Here is a 19,855-nt window from a genome sequence, read left to right on the forward strand (position 1 = left end):
CTGGGATTAAAGGTGTGCACCAACACCACCCAGTTGGGAAGCTGTTTTTAACTCCAACATTGCTCAGCAGTGAAACTAAGGAAAGCACGGTGGATTTGGTCATTCTTGTATCGTCAGGGTAGTTGATAAAGACAAGGAAATCCATAGAACTGAGATCCTTGGATGGAATGTTTGGGGATGATAGTGCCATGACTTACATCTGACTTCCAGTTGTGTCCTTATCAGCAGAAAGAGCGGGTAGACACCACTTATTCCCATGATTAGGTACTTCCCCATGTTCAGCTAGCAGGCCTCCCAATGTCATGGAGCCATATGTAGTCCATAACAGCCCAAAGGTACCATTCCTGCCAGAATCCTGCATCTCCAACTCCAAGGGATCCTACACCTCTTCTCGTCTCCACTATACCTGTATGCACATGGAATCCGTATATTCAGGCCCACACACATACACATAAAAAATTTAAAACTCAAAAGTCAATGGAAAGCAAGGATGCTGTTAGTCAGTGTACTCCTGCTGCGAAGAGACACCGTGATTATGACAACTCTTATAAGGAAAGCATTTAACTAGGCCTGGCTTACCATTCAGAGGTTTAAGTCTGTTATTGTCATGGCAGGAAGCACGACAGTGGGTGTGCAGGCTGACATGCTGCTGGAGAATAGCTGAGAGTTCTACATCTCAATAATTAGGCAGTAGGCAGAGAGTGACACTTGGGCCTGACTTGAGCTTTTGAAACCTCAAAGACCCCTTCCCCCACCAGTGACTCACTCCATCCAACAAGGCCATACCTCCAATATGTGTCACTCCCTTTGAGTCTTTGGAGCCATTTTCATCCAGACCATTCAGGCACCATTCCGGATTAAGGAAGTCTAGAGCAAGGACTGTGATCATTGCTTGCTTCTGGACTGGAGAGCAAAGCATCCCATCTCAGTTTGAGTGGAGAAATTGCCACCGGCTGTTGATGAGAACAGTGTTTCTCCTTCTCTTGGAGTCGAATACGGTGGCTAGTAGAAGAGAACTGTTTGACTTGGGAGCCCTTGCTAAAGTATTGCAGACGGAAATGTCACGACATTTGCAAGTGGCTTTAGACAATTAAGGTTTGTGTGTGCGTGTGTTTCACATCCGCTCAACTCTCTGTCTCCTGTGTCTGTGTTCCGATGGAAGGAGAAAGCAAATGTGTTAAGGATTAGCAGTTGATGGGTTACCGAAGAGATGGACACTCACTGTTCTGTAGGTTGCAATTCTATATCAGAATTTCAGGGGAATGGATAACACCTATTCTTTAAAACAAAGTAAACACTACAGGAAAATATGAACAGAAAAGTAAGAACCACATTGAATTTCTCTGTCTAAAATCGGGTGCTTTTTGTTGTGTGAGACAAGATTTCACCATGGGGCCCTGGCTAGCCTAAACCTTGCTATGTACATGAGGCTGGACCTTAACCCAATGTCATAATCCTGCCTCTGCCTCTGCACACTGGGATTATGGAATTACAGGTGTGAACCATGGCGCACAGCTGTGGCAGTTTTGAGTCTCCTTTGGAGACCTGCTTCATGCCTTTGCCCATGTATGGGGGTTAGAGGGCAGCTCCATCAGCTCTGTCCCACCTTATCTGAGCCAAGTTCTCTTTGCTGTTTCCAACTGTGTATGCTGACTGGCCCATGAGCTTCCAGGGATTTTCCTGTCTCCATTTAATCATGGGGCTGATGGACAGGCACTGCTGTGCCTAGTTTTGGGTGGTTCTAGGCACTCAAACGCAGGTCCTCATGCTTGCTGCCAAGCACTTACCTTCTGAGCCTTCCTCGCTCTCATTTTTCTCATGGTCTTGTTCTGAGGTACATCTTTTTGGAGTGATTTAGAATGTTCCTGTCTCCTGTGTTCCTGCAAATTAATAATTAGTTCTAGACAGTTGGTTAGATTTGGCTTCTAGGCTTTAGTTTTTGGCAAGAGGTATTGTAGGCCACACTGATTCTGTTGCATAAGAGCTGATCACCGTCCTTCACACCAGACACTCTAGTGTCCACTGTGTGTCTTTGGCCAGTCTTTCTCCTGATCTCCTCTCCCTGAAGGTAACTAAAAAAGAAAAGTGATTTTTTTTAAAAAAATATAAACAAGTATGCTTATGATTCATACACAAAAGCATTTTATACATGCACGTGCGTGCGCGCGCGCGCGCGCGCACACACACACACACACACACACACACACACAGAGGTCTCTTAGAAACTCTCCAAGTTAGTAGAGTCTTCTTCTTTTTCTACATTTTATTCAGTCTGCTTCTTCATAGACACTGCTGAAGGAATAGCTTCCACTTGCCTGGCATTGCCTTTTGCCAGCATCTCTGTAGAAATGAGGCTGCTTTCTGGGGGCAAGTGCAAACGTGCTTTTCAAGTATCCCCAGACTCCCTGCTGAGAGTGCCCGCTTCTGCATCCCCACCACATTGTGTTGGAGACCCAGCATTTCCTGCGGAGTAGAATGAAGCAAGATGACGGAGGCTGCATCTGAAGTTACCACAGCCTCGTATCCTGCTTCAGACCTGGTTTTTTTCCTGATCAGTGAGGTGATGGCTGTTTTTAAGATTAGGTAGGGTAGGCTGGTGAGATGGCGCAGCAGGTAAAGGACTTGCCATCAAGCCTGACCACATAACTGTAGTCCTAGGAACCATGCAGTGTGAGAAGAGAACCAGTCTTGCAGGCCGTCTTCTGGCCTCCACACGTGTGCAGTGGCATGCTCCCCACCCTATGCCCCAGTTAAATACACGGAATACCTTTTTGAATAAGGATTAGTTGAGATACTGTAAGTAAAATGCTGAAGGCTGGACTCTTGCTATGGTTGCTGGACTGAAGTGTGGAATCCGAGTGCACATTACTGCTATAGCCTGGGTGTTTCCAGCTAGTCTGCCAGAATGGCACAGAGCTGAGAACTTGGGCTCTTTGGATGGTGACCAGTTGCAAGGGAAAATAAATCTCTATCCCTTTTATGACTTCTTAGTTGTCCAGTCAAGTCTTTGAAGTGGTGGGCAGGGTTAGAATGTATCCTAATTTGTAGTTGTTTCTACAACTACAAATTACTTAGTCTTTCCTGCTCTAAACCCAACAGGCAGAGTCCTCAGTAAACACTGCAGCTTACCACCTTTACACACGAATGACTTGAGGAGGGGTGTTCCAAAAGCATGCCAGCTTGCTTTGTGACTGTTAGTTTCTTGGCATTGCTGGTATTGAAGGGCTGGGATTGCGGTCCATGGTACATTTATCCTAATGGCTTTTTACTCTAATTTGAGGGATGATTGTTTGTGTGTTTTAAAACAGTCTCTTATAGCCCAGACTGGACTCACATTTGCTTTGTAGCTGAAAATGATCTTCAGTTCCTGATCCTCCTCCCCCCAGTCTCCCAAGTGTTGGAATTAATAGGTGTGTGCCATCGAAGCCATTCACGATTTCAGAACTCTTACATGGTACAGCATCAGCTGCAGTTCAAGGTTTAGGGCTGACCTGCACATTGTGTATGAGTTGTGAAAGAATCTTGCCTAACTCGTCCCAGGTCCGAATCTTTTTTAAAAGATTTATTTATTATATTTAAGTATACTGTAACTGTCTTCACACACACCAGAAGAGGGCACCAGATCTCGTTACAGATGGTCGTGAGCCACCATGTGGTTGCTGGGATTTGAACTCAGGACCTCTGAAAGAGTAGTGCGTGCTCTTAACCGCTGAGCCATCTCTCCAGCCCACCAAATTTTTTATATTTTTACATTGGGTGGGTTTCATTGCCTGGTACGTGTGTGGAAGTCAGAGGGCAGCGTGTGGGAATTGGTCTTCTACTTTAAGGATCACATTCAGGTTGTCAAGCTTGATGGCAGGAGCTTTTACCCTCTGAGCTATCTTGCTAGCTCCTCACTCAGAATTTTTTTTTTTTTTTCTTTTTCTTTTTTCTTTTTTTCGGAGCTGGGGACCGAACCCAGGGCCTTCCGCTTGCTAGGCAAGCGCTCTACCACTGAGCTAAATCCCCAACCCCCTCACTCAGAATTTTTAATGATAGATGAAATGCTTTGGGCCCTTTTTGTATTCAGAATCTTGAGCATGCCTTGTGGTGTGTGTGTGTGTGTGTGTGTGTGTGTGTGTGTGTGTGTGTGTGTGTGTCAGACAGTCAGTCAGTCTGTCTCTGTCTGTCTTCAGAATTTGTATTACTAAGTATTAAAAGTTTAGCTCTTGGGCCAGGAATAGTAATATACATTGATAAAACTGAGGCAGGAAAATTACCTCAGCTTCAAGGCCAGCCTGGGTTACAAAGTTCTAGGACCACAGAGTAGTAATTTTGTCTTAAAAAAAAAAAAAAAGGCAGAGAAACTCAGTTTTAAATCATAAACCATATTCTCTTTGTTTTAAAGGATGTTGCATCTCGAGGCTTGGATCTCCCACAAGTCACCTGGATTGTTCAGGTAATCTTCTAGTCACTGAGGTATGAGTATATGAGCATGAGAAAATGCACTGAATGATCAGTATTACTCTCTTGGGTGTTGCCCTGGTAACCAGGCAGCAGCCAGCTGTATCTCGACAGTTCTGACATCTTTCCTTAGCCCAGCCCCTCTGCAGCACTGCAGCAGAGCAGCCAGGACGGCATTCTCAGGAGAGGGCATGAGCTCTTCTGCTTCCAGTCTAATTCTTGTCACAAACCAAAGTTTCTGGAGTCTGAAAATAACAGGAGTTACCCAGGCCCCCGGGAGGCCTCATTGTGTCCAGAAGGAAATGGCTCAGCTGTCCTGAGAGCAATGTCCATGTACATTGACCTGCGGGGAGCAATTAAGGTCCTGACAGCATCTTACACACACCTCCTGCCTTAGACACTCTGCCGGAGGGTAAAGGTGTTAGCCCTATAGTCTAGTTGGGTTTCGTTTGTTTGGGGTTTTTGTTTAGGTTTTTTTTCATTAGTCTGCAGAATGGTATTTTTAAGCCTGTCTGTGGGGGCCAGGGGACATGTGCCCTGTTTACATGACTCATGGTTTATTCACATTTTGTGGCATTTCTTGCCTGTCTTATGCTGGAAAATCTGATCTTGATCTGCTCGTCATAAGTGATCATGTTGGGACTAGAAGTATTGTGTCTCTTTCCTGCTGGCCACAGAACCAATGGGAGATGGGAATTCAGGGCCGATTTTAGTGTGCCAGGGGCAGACTCTGCTTTGATTATGGGAAGACTCATACTGTGGATATTGACAAGTTTTAAATGACTGGCCTTTCGTATGATATCTTCACCTTGGACTGCTAATCTTTGATTTGTGTAGCAGCAGAGAGGGAGAGGGGAATGGGGGGGTCGGGTCATTTAACTTTAATAGTGGTAAGGTTACTGCCAAAGATAACAAGATGCCTGCCTGTTCTCTTGAGCGGGAGCTTGCCCTTTCCCTGAGTCAGGAACACACTCCCCATAGCACAAACCTGCACTGTCTGCTCTTAACGGTCTACGTCCCCACCAGTGAGGTGGTTGGCCTGCGTGCCCCTGGAGCCAGCAGCAGAGGTGGACTCTGCCAGCACAGTGGTTGGTGTCCTTCATTCTTGCACCTCTTGTCTGCTGTTGCTTCCTCCCAGCTGCTGTGTCTACCAAGGAAGTAGGCCAAGGTCATGTGGTCATCTGGAGAAATTTACCCACCTGCTTACACTGTGCTCTGCATAGTCACTTCAGTGAAAGGTCACAAACTGGAAAAGGGAGAACCGTGTTCCAGTGAAGCCAACAGCCTCAGCTTGAATAATTCCAGATTTCCAATTGTGCTAGAGTAGCCGTAGCCTGGTGCCTGCTGCAGGTGAGGGGTGCTCCTCCTATTAGTGTCAGCCCTTGATGTCTGAACCCCTTCATCTGCGCTGTCCTTTTCAGTACAGTGCTCCGTCTGCACCTGCAGAGTACATTCACCGCATTGGAAGGACTGCCCGGATCGGCTGTCATGGGAGCAGCCTGCTCATTTTGGCTCCTTCGGAGGCAGAGTATGTCAACTCGTTGGCTTCTCACAAAATCAAGTGAGTCAGAAACCTGAAAGGGGTTTCAGCAGATTTCACATAATTAACATTCTGTCGCTTTTTGAGTGGATGGGCCTTGTAAGCTGCAGAAGAGCCATTAACCCTTGTGATCCCTAAATGAGTTCCAGAATAGCCAATGGCAAAAACGGAAACCCTCAGTACCGTTCACACCTGGCAGTTCTCATTGCAGTGCCAGTAACTTACAGGGCGTCTGTGCCCCTGGCTTTTCAGCTTTCAGTAGGAGGCAAGCCCTTAACGCCGGCTTCTCAGAAGCCTCTTCATTCTCAATTTCCATCCTTGCGGTTAGCATCTTAACAGCTTCAGTGTGGTTTGTCTGAATAGAAAGAAGAATGTTTTTGCTAAGCACAGACTTTTTCCTTCAGGAAGGAAAGGGATCTTCAGAGTAGTCGAAACAAGACACTGTCTGCATAGCTGCAGCCAGGATTGCCCAGTTTCTGTCTTGTGTGTAGTATTGTCAGATAACTGGCCTTGTGCCCCTGTGGGAAGCTCACGTGGAAATGGTTGTTGGCCTGGGCCACTTATAAGGACTTGTCCTGCCTTCCATAAATCCTCTGATTCCTGAAGTCACAGACTCTGGCAGTGAGCTTGTAAAGGCATGCAGTGTCTGACACGGGTCTACTTTTAAGAGTTTCTTCTGCTCAGACATGGCGGGATGGCGGATGCATGTCTGTCTGGAAGCCCTGGGAGAGCCATGTGTCTGCCCAAGGTGCTGGGACATGATGCCTGCCAAGCCCACAAGTCTTGTTGGCTGCTCGGGTGTTCCTGAACACGGATGCTCTATAGCGGGCGTGCGTCTGCATATCTCTGTGGAGCTGCCAAGTGGTTCCCTGTCTTTTCCTCTTTGACCAGCCATACATTTTATGTAAAACATGAAACTCCAAGGATATTCTCTCCTCCTTTACAAAGTTGTAAACACTGCTGGGGACCTGGTGTGGAGATGCCAGCCCAACTGACTGCAGACTTGCAAAGCTGTATGTGGCTGTCCCACCAACTCTGACCATTTCCCAGCAGGCAGTACTCTCTCTGACTACTGAGATTTCTCAGAACTCTTTGAGGATTGTTGGTGTGGGCATCTGTGGGCTGAAACAGACAGAGTGCACCAGACAGACAGAGTACACCAGCTACCTCTGATATGGAGAGGTAGACACCTATTCCTGGTTGTCATTCAAGTGGGCCTAAATTAAGGTAGCTTGGGTTTCCTTTCTCTTTGCCTTGTTCCTCGTCTTAACAGTCTGTCGGGCTGGAGAGATGGCCCAGCAGTTAAGAGCCCTGACTGCTTCCAGAGGTCCTGAATTCAAATCCCAGCAACCACATGGTGGCTCACAACCATCTGTAATGGGATCCGATGCCCTCTTCTGGTGTGTCTGAAGACAGCTACAGTGTACTTATATATAATAAATAAATCTTTAAAGGAAAAAAAAAGTCTGTGAAGAAAAAGAATGGTTTTGTTCCTTGGTGCCCTTGTTTGCTCTCTCTCATGAGGCCATACTGGTCAGGTCATTATCTTTCCTCTCTGATGTGTCCAGCTGGATTCAGAGCCTTCCAACCTGGGGCTTATGGTGCTCCTCGTGGTAGTCCGCATCTGGGCTGCCCTTTTCCTAGGCTAGTATTCTTGGGGAGTCCTGGCAAATTGAGTTGGAAGCCTGTTGCTGGAGCTGGTCCTCAGTTTCCCCTGCTGATTCTCACCACAGCACCCTGTGCTGAGGGCCTGGAGCAGTGCAGTCGTGGGAAGGAATGTCTGCATGCCCCATAGCAGCCCATCTTCCTATCTCCTTAACTCCCAGCCCAGGCCAGCCAGGCCTGCTCACTCAGCCTTTCATTGCCTGCTCAGGGTGCTCACGGCTGCTTACTCTCTCACAGTCCACAGTAGCAATTCTGTTGGTCCCCTAAATAGGAACTAAAATAAACTCTGATGAGAAAGACTACATTGCAGGAGCTGAGCCGGATGGAGTTGGAGCTTAGCTGGTAGAGTGCTTGCTAAGGTGTGCAGTTCCCAAGACCAGTGGAAACTGAGAGGAGTGGTACAGTCCTCGAATCATAGTACTTGGGAGGTCAGAAGTTCAGGGTCATCAGCGAAGTTCAAGGCCAGCCTGGTCTACATTATACACTGTCTTAAAAAGTAAGTAAGTAAATAAGAATCTTTAAAACTTTTTAAAGTCACTACATTATATGTAATAGACAGAAATAGTCCAGGACGTTTTTGAAAATTAAAGGGAACATTAATCATTCAAAGGACAAGGCGGTAGAAGAGGGGTATGCGCTCTTGTGGGAGATGTAGAGTGCTCTCTTCACAATCTGCTCTAGCATAGTGGGCAAGGGACAGGAGCCCTGGGCTGTTGCCACCTCCATCTATGCTCAGAGCTTTGTCCCTCTGTCCTTCCGCTTGTTTATGCTGCTGGGTCCTTCCTGCTTCAGTGTTGCTAGGAAAGCCATTGCTGGTTTGTTAAAATGTACAAGCTTTGTCAGGACATGCCGGGTGTCCCAGCAAGACAGAACTATTTGGATCTGTCCATAGGACTGAACTAATCATGGTAGCTCTGCTCTGTTTCTCAGAAGCACTGCCTCAGGTTAGGGAGAACTTGGTGACTGCAGGTCTTTACCTAAAATTCCAGCTTGCTGATGCCTGACCTTGTGCGTGCAAAAGCGTCTTTCTTTTCTGGGACTGAATTGGTTTGGTGGTTGTTTAATCACTTTTCCTCCCCTTAGCTCTTTATCACATTTTCTCCTCTCTTTTAATATTTCACCCCCAAAATTGTTTTTGTTTTCTTTAACTTTTGAGACAGGGTCTTACTCTGGAACCCAGACTGGCATTAAACATCGCATGTCCTAAGCTAGCCTTAGGCTTGTGTCAGTCCTCTTGCTTTAGCCCCACATGCTGTAATTGTAGCTGTGAGCCCTCAAAACCCACTTCACAATTTATTTTCCATTAGTGTATTTGTCTCTGCCTGCCCTACAGATGACACATAGGAGTCATGTGAGACAAGTCCCATCCTCAGAGTCAGCCACCACATATATGTCTCTGTCCTTCACAGGTTGGGACCTGGAGAAAATGCTTCTGGGGGAAGGGGTGCCCTGCCCTTCCTTCTGTCTCCCCAGCCCTCCACTCCTGCACCTACCGCTCCCTGCTCTAGCAACGCCTCTCCTTCATGGGTCTGTGGATGCTCAGGGACGGGGGCTAGGCTTGAAGCTCAGGAGAGTTGACAGGTCTCAGGTGAGTGGCTGTCAGATGTGGCAGCTTCATTCACAGCCTTGTCACAGTAACCATTGGGGAAAGAGAGAACTGTCTTCACCCAGAAGAGGTTTCCATTCATGGTTTAATTTGCTGTTAACATTTTCAAAAAAAAAACAGAAAGAAAATATACAGCGAAATCACTTGTCTTTTCATGATCTGTTTCTCTCCCCTGGAGCTTCTCCTTCCCTTTCCTCTGGAAGATGAGCTCAGCCTCTCACATTTCTTGTCTCTAGTTGTGCTTCTGTGTTGCTCGCCAGTTCTAGAGCCATGATCTTGTATTTGCCAGGTGCATTGGAGCCTGCCAGACTCTTCTCAGAGGCCAGTCATGCTCCCTTGTTTTGATTCCTGCCTTCAGCAGTTTGCTTATGGCTGCAGGTCTTAGGGGATCATTTGGTCTTAGGTCCCTCAATGGTTTAGAGGCCAGAACAGTAAAGATTCTCTAGAGTAGAGAAAGAACAGAGGAGCTATGCACAGAGCTAGAACACTCACCACTGTCACTGCAGTCCTTGTCCACTAGTTATGGATCCTGCATAGCAGCCTGTGTGAAGTGATGTTCTTGCCTGTTCAAGTTCAAGTATCATGTCAAGAAATAAGCCTACTGTGTTGGTAACTACACTTTAGGATGAAGCAATGGCAGAGGGCTGGCAAGGCTGCTGACCGACTCCATACCCAGGACCACGTGGTAGAAATGACTCCTGAAGTTACTCTGATTCCCATACACAAGCCATGTTGTGTGTGTGCCCGTGTACACACATAAGCACGTACAAAGAAAAGGGAAGGAAGGAGGGAGAGAGGGAAGGAAGGAAGGAATAAAGAGGGAGGGAGGGATGGCAGAAGCCTAGTATGGTGATATTTGCTTGTCACCCAGCACTGGATGGAAGCAAGGGATGGAGGACAGCCTTGGTTCCATAGTGAGAGACCGACAGTTTAGGGCACATGAGACCTTGTCCCAAAAAAAAGGAAAGGAAAGCATGATGAGTGGGCAGATACAAGGAAGACCCCCATGCGAGGTAACCTGTCTTAGGCCCATCAGCAGGGGACACTGGCTGACTTGGCCCTGTTGCCACCTTTCCTTTTTTGAAATGCCTTAAGGCTTAAGAAAATTCTCTTTAATTACCTGTCTTTAATCCCAGCACTCAGGAGGCAGAGGCAAGCAGATCTCTGTGTTTGAGGCCAGCCTGGTCTACAGAGTGAGTTCCAAGACAGCCAGGGCCACAGAGAAACCCTGCCTCAAACAACAACAAGAGGAGGAAAAGGAGGAGGAGGAGAAAAAAAGATTATCGTCTTTTTGACAGTTTTTTATTAACATTTATGTTGTGGGGGAGGTAAAAATATAAAAGTTGGAGGACAACTCTGGGATTCAGTTCTCTCCTTCTAGGTCCTAGTAGTTGAAGTCAAGTTGTAGGCTTGGTAACAAGCTCCTGTGCCAGCTGAGGTACTCACTAGCCTGCTCTCCCCTTTCTCAGATGTTGCTTGTCCTTAGTTCTCATTTCAGAATGGGTTGGTTTTATACATCAGAATCTGGGCTATCTCTGGGACACTGAAAAGGCTGACTTCTGTGCTCTTTTCTTACAGTGTCTCTGAGATTAAGCTGGAAGGTATTTTGGCTGTCCTGGCAAAGGATGATTGTTTTAAAAGGAGACAAAGGGGAGCCCAGGTGAGTGGTTCATATCTTGATGGAGACTTTATGTGTGGGCTGTGTCTTCTGCCAGACAGAGTGTACATTTTAAGGACCATGAGCACTAGATGAAGTCAGACCTTGATGGTGATGTTTTGGATTTTTTTCCTTCTCTTCCCTCTGGATATGTTAGCTAGTCTCACTCCGTTAATGGGCACCAGTCCATTCTGGAGGACTGCCAGGCAGCAGCAGGCTCTGCAGAAAGGTGGTCTAGGGCATTGAGTCTGGAGCCAGCATTGTGAATTCACCCAGGTGGCAGCCCCTCCAGATCATCAGCAAGGACCACTGGCTAGACCCGTTCATAGCACGATGGAAGAAATAAATATCGCTGTCTCTCTCTCAGACATACTTAGGTTCCCCATTTTTAATGGAATGCACTGTCTACAGAGGAAGAGTAAAGTTGAGATCATTAAGAAGAAAAATGTTTACCATCCGTGCAGTTCCATATGGAGATACCGAGCTGTGCCCACAGGCCTGAGCATCCCCTCCCTGCTGCCTCTCGGCCCTGCCCCCTAGTCCATTGCTTATTATAGTGTGTGCATACGTGTGTTGCTCTAGTCCATTGCTAGTATAGTGTGTGCACATGTGTGTTGCTCTAGTCCATTGCTAGTATAGTGTGTGCACACGTATGTGGCTCTAGTCCATTGCTAGTATAGTGTGTGCACACGTATGTGGCTCTAGTCCATTGCTAGTATAGTGTGTGCACACGTATGTGGCTCTAGTTCATTGCTAGTATAGTGTGTGCACACGTATGTGGCTCTAGTCCATTGCTAGTATAGTGTGTACACACGTGTGTTGCTCTAGTCCATTGCTAGTATAGTGTGTGCACACGTGTGTTGCTCTAGTCCATTGCTAGTATAGTGTGTGCACACGTGTGTTGCTCTAGTCCATTGCTAGTATAGTGTGTGCACACGTGTGTTGCTCTAGTCCATTGCTAGTATAGTGTGTGCACACGTATGTGGCTCTAGTCCATCGTTAGTATAGTGTGTGCACACGTGTGTTGCTCTGTGACTGGGCTAATTGCATGCATGTTTATGTTTGTTTTCTTAGGCCTGATGACAGAGTGGGAAGATCAGACCCACTTAGATCCGGCTGTGCTAGTTCCATTTTGTGTCAGGTGCAGCATTTGAGTCGATGCTGCTTTTGAGGCAGGGGTTAGATTTATCTGGTCTTAGCTTAAGCTCTCTTCTTCCAGAGCACAACTAAGGGAGTTTATGTCAGCAAGTTATTTTGAATGACTTTCTGTATGAAACAGCGGCCAGACCAGAGTGAGCGTATCAGTCTGTTGTTAAGGGATCGAGCAGCTGACACAGACGCAGTGTCTTTGCGCAGTCATTCTGTAACTGTTGTGTTTAGAGTGCTTATTTTAATGTTCAACTGGCTACTTCACTGTGGTTCCAGTCCAGCTCCACAGTGTCAGCAGGGAGCTTGGGAGCTACAGAGGATGCAGTGTTGAGAGTGCGTGAGAGCAGATTCCTGGGTCAGACTCCTCAGCTGGTTGCCTCTGGGAAACTGGCAGAGCTCTGGGCCTATGCAAGTCTCAGTGTCTTCACGTGTAAAAATTGAGATATACAGTACTCACTCGAGGAGAGTATAGAGTAGTGTAAGAAACAGTTCTAAAGTGCCCAGTATCCTACTGCAAGCTACAGAAGGCTACACTGTAGTTGGACACTGGGCCGGCAGTGCTGTATCCTAATAAACAGATCACGAGCCTGTGCCTGCCCTGCAGAAAGGAGAACCAGCTGGAAATGACGAGTGAAATCGTAGAGGTTGGGTCAAACTTAGCCTTCTGTAGCTTGTTTCTGAGACCAGCTTTGGTTTGAGTAGTCTTTATCCCTGAACACAGACTTTTTTCCTCTAGGGAGGTGATTGTTGTGTAAGTCTGAGCAGCACCCCCACCTCACAGGAGTACATGTCCCCAGGGAAGGAACAGAGCAGCTGCATTTCCCTCTGTCCTTTCAGCAACTGGCCATGTCATTTTTAACATCTGCCCTTCTGTGGCCTTCTCCTTAAGCCTTTTCCTGGCTAGGGGCCAGCCTCAAAGACGTCCTGAGCCTTAAGAGCCATTGTAAAGGTCTGAGCAAGAGTTGCAAGAGTCGAGTCAGCCAGGACTTGAGTCCGTGCCTCACAGCTGGTGCCTCTGTGGCCTTGGGCAGGAACTCAGTTTTCCTTTCTGCAGAAGGATTATGAGAGTGCCCATATTTGAGGGCTGCCTGGGGGTTGAGTGAAATGAGGCAGAAACAGCTTGGCGGAGACCATCTCATCACTTCACCCCAGGCTCCCACCTTTTGGTGGGAATGAATTGAATGTTTTTATAGTTTTATAATTTGCTGCTGTTTATTTGAGGGGGAAATGCTAAGTAAGATTGGGCTTTTACTAACATTGCTAGATATGATTAACTTGGAAAACTAAATTCATGGCACTAAACTTCCTGTTGGTTGAGACCTAGTTTGTAGGACCCAGCCGTATTTTAATTCAAAGGAAGGACCGCCTGGTCTAAGTTGCTGTGTTGTTAATCACACAGATATCTGGCCTGGGAGGGTGGAGGGAGGGAGGGGCCCAGCTTCTTTTCGTTCTGTTTCTGGTGAAAAGTGTACCTGTCCTGGCTACCCACTCCCTGCAGTGCAGACAGTTCTGCAGCAGATGCACAAGTGGCCAGCATACAAATGCTGTACCTCGTTACCGTCCCCTCTACTTCACCAGCTCCACTCGAGCCCATGGTAAATGTCCCTTTGGCACACACAGTTTTGGGCTTCTGTGAACAGAAAGAAAGCTAGTGAAGCATCTGTAAAATGTATATTTCATATTTAGGTATATGAAATATATATACGGCTGCGTCTGGGTGTGAGTGTTCACCTCCCTACAAAGAGAATAAATTTGATCTTTCAGCTTGACTGGGAGGCACTCAGAAGGTTCTGGGGACCACGGGGTGAAGCTTAGCTAGGCAGGAGTGATTAAAACAAAACCCTTCCATTTAGTTAAATATATTTTGGAAGCTGGCTGTTCAGCACAATGCCTCAATGTGCACACCCCTTCGTGCCACTGCCACAACCTAAAACTTTTCATAGGTTCAAGGGGCCCGGCCTAGTTTTCACTGGGGCACCTCAGTTTCTGGGTGTTGTGAAGTTTTCATGCACTGCATGCACCCTCCCAGCATGTTTTTCTACAAGTTTTTTTTTGTTTTTTTGTTTTTTTGTTTTTTTTTTTTTTTGTCTTGTGAGCTCTGCTCATAAAATTCTCCAGACTGTCGCTAGCATTGGGAAGTGTTAAAATCAGATCAGAGCCCCAGCTCATCCTTTCTTGTGGTCTTTCTTCTGAAGGATCAGTGGGGTGCTGCAGAGAGAGGCACGCCCGAGAGCCGGCCGGCAGGGTCTGGAGGCAGGGTCTGGAGGCAGGGTTTCTCAACTGCCTGTGCTCTGCTGGCTGCAGGTTGACTTCATTAACCGGTAGCCTGTGTCTGTGAGGGTGGGAGAGGCGGTGCTGCCTGCTCACAAGCCTCAGGCTCTGACCCCCTCTCATTAAAGGAGCATTTACCTGTCTCGGGCTGAGGTGGCACTGCCGAACTCTGCCCCGTTCTGTCTTCAGTTTAAATTTAGACTGTCCTCCCCACAACTAAAGTCACCTCGTTCAGTCTCAGGAGGGGCAGTCTTAACGCTGTTTCTGGAAGTGTGGTAAGGGTGCTTTTTCCTACATGCATTGTTTTCTGTCATTAACTTTTTCCTACGTATCTCTAAACTGACCTCATCATTTTAACTGTAAGCCTGATTTTATCATTTTCTACACATTTCACTTGTACACACACTCACATTATATATATGTAATTTTTTTTTTGGTTGGGAAGAAAAGATGCCTCATTTTGAAACCTAAAGGGGGGACTAAGAAAAGCCCTTTGTAATATATTGCCATATTATCACTAAATCCCCTGACAGTTGTGACACAGAAGCAAGTCACCTGTCACTTAAGCTTGAGGTCTCTTTAATTTTCTCCTGGAATTCGCACCAGGCTGTCTTTAATTTGAGGCCTTTATTGGAATTCTGAAACCTCTCTGCCTCCCTGGCTCTCAGATCTATTCTGAGAGCTGTTACAGAATGTATACAATAACCAACAGAGGGATCCAGAGAGGGCTGCAGCTCTGTTTATTTAACACTCTAGAGGGATTTTTGTGCTTATTCGGTCCTGGCTGCCCGGCTTTCAATATCGCTTTGACAACCATTCTGCCCTTCTCATTAATTTTAAACAGTTAAAACACAGGAAAAAGAGGAAAAAGTTTTCATTATTAAAGTGCTTTACTTTTTAATAACAGAGGATTCTGTCCGCCAGGGGAAAGGGCATCCTCACTAATTTCACATTCATATTAAAAAAAAATGCAGGCAAGGTGACAGTTGTGCTGCTGAGGTGGCTTAACGAAAGGAGGGCAGCGGAGAAGTTTGCATTTCACATCAGTTAAGGGGTGAAAAAAATCCTTGCTAATGACAATAGCAAATGTCCACTTTGGTAACACAGCTCCTCAGTGGCGCTGCTCCTGACATCGTAGTGGATAAAACCCTTAGGGGGACCGTGTACTGTGAAATCAGCCAGACTGTCATCAGCCAAATAGGCAGCAGGACGATGTGACTACACCAAAAACATCTTCAGGTTGTTAAGTCTCTATTAATGCAGAGATGAGTGTCTACCCCAGAAGGGAGGCTCTCACTCCTCTCCTTTGTTCCTCCTCTTCTGGCCTTAAGAGTGAAGGGAAGACAAGGGTCACACACAGGTCTGACGCCTGTCCTCTGAGGGCCAAGGCTCCACCCGTGAGGGTGGGGTCCGGGGCTCAGTAGCCCCTTCCCATGAGCAGCAGCCCGTCTACTTAGGCTGCAGAGCCTTCTAGTCAGTAAAAACACCTGTGTTTCATATTGTGCGATATAGGAAATAAAAAGTACTTCCTAGAAGGAATTTTTAAAAGACATTTTTTTCCTCTGGAACTTTTAAAAGATGAAAATGGTCCTATATATTATTAATGGTGTTCAGAGGCTGCAGGAGTAGCTGGCTGCAGAGATTCGGGCAGCCTCCGAATGTGACTTACTGGAAAGCTGCCTTCTTCATAGATCCTCAGAACTCAGCTGGATTGTTACCGGCTTCTGGAGCCGATCTAAACCACTCACCATTCGCAAGCTCAAAATTCAGGGATATATAGCTTTATAAGGCTGAATTTTAGGCAGATCACTGGAATGGTCTTATGGGGGGGTGGGGATGCTTTTTCCACTGATAAGGGGGAAGGGAGGAAGGGAGAAAAATCTTAAGAGAGAAGAGTTCTTTGAAAACAACCTGTCGTTCATCATTTGAAATGCCAGAATCAGACTTGGAAAACTCCAGAGTGCCACCAAAGGTCTTCCACTTTGAGCAATAAGAGGGCGTGAAGGAAAGTGGGCAAACAAATAAACAGACCTGGTCTGCCCCCTTTTTACTCAGCTCTCATCTTTGCTTGACTTTAACATCTTTATAGCTCCCTTCTTTCCCTAGTAATATTGAAAGGATTACTCTCGTTGGCCCCTGGGTGGTTACCGTGTGATTTTACTGTTATTAAATCTATTATAAACTGCTTCATTATTCCTGACTTCAACTCTGTCTCTCCTTTAATCCTTCCACCACCCTCCCAGAGATCCCATGCCACTGGCCCCCAGGAAATCCGAGAGCGAGCCACGGTGTTGCAGACAGTGTTTGAAGATTATGTGCACTCCAGTCAGAGGATGGTCTCCTGGGCAAAGAAAGGTCAGTGTGACTCTCAGGAGATTGAGTGCTGTGACTGCCCCCTCAGCACAGCCACCCATGGTTGAGAGGACGTCCAGGAACCTCTGTGTACCCATCAAAGCCTTCGTTCTGCAGTAGTTCGGCAGGGTTTGGCAGCAAGCTCAGGAGGCTTTAAAGGGATATTAAATGTTAATTTTACCCATCTCCATCTTTTACACAAATGAGGCTTTATCTTGGCTTATATTAAGGCTAAAGCTTTGACCCAACAACTTGGATCTTGGGGATCTGTTTTTCTCTGTCTGTGAACACCAGGCAGCAGAGGTGACAAGGCTGGCAGAAGTAGCTGGAGGTGAGGGTAGGGCTGGAAGCATCAGGCCTAAGCAGTTCCTGTCTGAAGGGCCAAGGAAACTGAGATTGGTGAGGTGAGGACGGGCTTAGACCTTCAACCTGGACAGTTCATCCAAGGATGCCAATGTCCTTCTCAGACCCTTTGTAGTGTAAGTTATCCCTGGGGTCCGAGTGCTAAAGGTGGCATTCATAGCTCCACTTGAACGGTGGCCATAAATAGCCAGCTCGTCTTCCTCGGGAGATGTTCCGATGGTGACTGATTAATGCTAATAAACCTAAGACGGAGCCTGGCAGTGCTCATGGTGGCAGCACCTTTAATCCTAGCACTTGGGGCAGGCAGAGGCTGGCCTGCTCTACAGAGTGAGTTCCAAGGACAGTCATTACTACACAGAGAAACCCTGTCCCAAAAAACCAACCAACCAACCAACAAAAAGACCCAAGTTGGGTACACAGTTTTTTTTTTATGAGTTCCTTGAGAATTTTGAGAAAAGAGAAGTTTTGTTTTGTTTTAAAGACAGGAACGTATGCTGTAGACTAGGCTGGCCTCAAAAGTGATCTGTCTGTCTGCTAAGTGCTAGGATTGGAGGTGTTATTAGGCCTTGCTATCTATCATTCTTTATTTTAAATTCATTTAGTTTTGGGACAGGGTCATGTTACAAGCAGGTCTTAAACTTGGGTCCCTCCTGCTACAGTCTCTCAAGTGCTGGGTCTACAAACGCGGACCACCACTCCCAACTACAAGTACCTTTTAAAAATAACTACTTAGCAGTGTTGGGGTTTGGCAGTGCTCCAGGCCTTCAGCACGGGAGGCAGCAGGTGGGAAGCACCCTCTGCTTTGTAAGCTAATGTATTGAAGGGCCCGGAGTGGCTTCAAGACAGTGGGCCTGGTGAGGGAGTGCTTTAGACAGCCTGCACCCTACAGAAAAGTAGACCAGGTATGGAGTCAGGGGTAGTGACTGCACTGTGTTTGGTAAGGTCAGAGTAAGCCCAAACAGAGGTCAGAGTGAGCAAAACAAAATGGGATGAGCACTCAGTCTTCTGAAGGGAGGAAATGGGTTATGCATGAGACTGGATTAGCTGACACAGAGCCCTGTAGAGCCAGAGGCTGCTCTGAGGTCACCCTGAGGGAACTGGGAGCCCTGGGAGGCTTTGAGCTGAGATGTGGCTCAGTGAACCAGTGTTTTAAAAGCTCACCTAGCTACAGTATGAGAATTGACCCTGGGTAAAATTGAAAGCTAGAAACCAGGCTACAGTGAATGGCCAGCAAGCAGTAGGTGAGAAAAACAGCATCAGGACTAGAGGTGGAACTCAGTGGTCAGCACTTGCCCGAGCTCCAGCCCCAGCACTACCAATAAAGACAAATGTTTGCAGATAGCCACCACTCATCCTCTGCACACATTAGACTGTCAGAACACTTCAGACACAGTCGCATGCAATGGAAGTCTGTCACGCCAGCCAGATAAGTACTGATGTCCTTCTGGTCTTTTCTCTAATAATGCTCTGTCTTCAGCATTTCCCAAAAGTGAGTTCAGCAATTCCAAGTAGTTCCCAAGAACCTCTCTGTAGAGACTGTCATTGTGATTTTGGTCTTTGGAAGAAGGTACTGACTCAGCTGAATTCAGGTTGATAACCTTGCAGTGGAAAAAAAGATGCCTGCCCAACACCATCCACTTTGGGCATGTCAGTGATGTTCCCATGCCTTGGGACTGCCCTGTGTAAATAGTCCCTTGAAAATTAACAAGCAGTTGTCAGAGATTGTGATTGGGGGTGTTGACTGTCGTCAGAGTCACTGTCTTCTATTTCGGTCTCTTGTTTGCTGACTCACTTTCACTCCAGGTTGATAGGGGCTGGAACCAGCTGCCCTCACCCCAGAGATCCTAGTCACCTACCTTGGGACACAAAGCCCCTCACTAATCTCTCCAATCACTTAGGATTGTGACTTTAGGACTCTAAAAAACTGAACTTAAGATATAGGGAAAACCATTGTATCCCATAAGATGACACTTACCTTTTGCATTTTAGTTTACATATTTAAATTCCTCAACCAACTTGATTCCCCTCTGTGGCATTGCAGAACCTACCTCATGAATAATTAACAATGCCGCTGCCCTTGCCTTTCAGCTGAAAACTAGATAGAAACTGGGCCAAGTCTGCATTTGTAGACTTTTTCACTGTTTGACCCATCTTTGTTAATAATCAGTTTGATTGTTGCAGTCCAAGAACAGCTAGTGTTGTGTTTAAAAAAAAAAAAAAAGATAGGGGGATTATGGTCTATGGGGGTCTGGGGAAAGGGGGTGCCTCAGCACAACTATAGTATAGAGTTTATTCAGGGCATGGGGAGGGGAGTTAACAGGGTAGCAGGGACAGAGAGAGAGGGGGGGGAGGGAGAGGGAGGGGGAGGGAGGTAGAAGAGAGGAGTAGAGGCCAGCATGAGCACGTGGAGAGAAAGGGGGAGGAGAATGGGGAGAGAAGGGACAAAGGGGGAAGAGAGAGAGAGCAAGAGAAAGCAGGAGCCAGAGCAGGAAAGTGAGGACAGTGCAAGTAGCCCCTTTTGTAGTGTTAGGGCATACCTGGCTATTGCCAGGTAACTGTGGGGCAGAACTTAGACAGCATGCTAACCTTCCCCCATTTTGGTTTAATTAAAAAAGAAAAATTAGAAAGGCGACGGTGGGGCAGGAATAGGGTTGTTGTGATCTCTGACTGCTTCATGCTCGTTTTGGGGCAGTGTGTCTCTAGGGAACCTAGGAAAGTGGGTCTGTGATGTTTGTCCCGTCTTAGGAGTTGGCTGTTTCCTTGTTGTCCCTGTGTTTATAAGAAGATAGAGAGAGGATATGTCCCGTGT

The 19,855-nt window shown here is 46.8% G+C and overlaps 1 protein-coding gene across 4 annotated transcripts in view; it reads left to right on the top strand.

Moving 5' to 3' along the window:
• Positions 1-19,855, top strand: part of Ddx31 (DEAD-box helicase 31) — a 64,722-nt gene that overhangs the window by 29,370 nt on the left and 15,497 nt on the right. Inside the window, exons 15-19 of one of the 4 annotated variants that reach the window (XR_010064644.1) lie at positions 4,388-4,438; positions 5,865-6,004; positions 9,058-9,236; positions 10,833-10,914; positions 16,575-16,592. Coding sequence is in view for 2 of the 4 variants with exons in the window: in NM_001107824.2 (NP_001101294.2) it covers positions 4,388-4,438; positions 5,865-6,004; positions 10,833-10,914; positions 16,575-16,686 (385 nt within the window). In the remaining 2 variants the exon portion in view is untranslated. 4 annotated transcript variants of the gene reach the window in all.

Source organism: Rattus norvegicus, chromosome 3 (genome assembly GCF_036323735.1).
Source record: "Rattus norvegicus strain BN/NHsdMcwi chromosome 3, GRCr8, whole genome shotgun sequence".
NCBI classification, from domain to species: domain Eukaryota; kingdom Metazoa; phylum Chordata; class Mammalia; order Rodentia; family Muridae; genus Rattus; species Rattus norvegicus.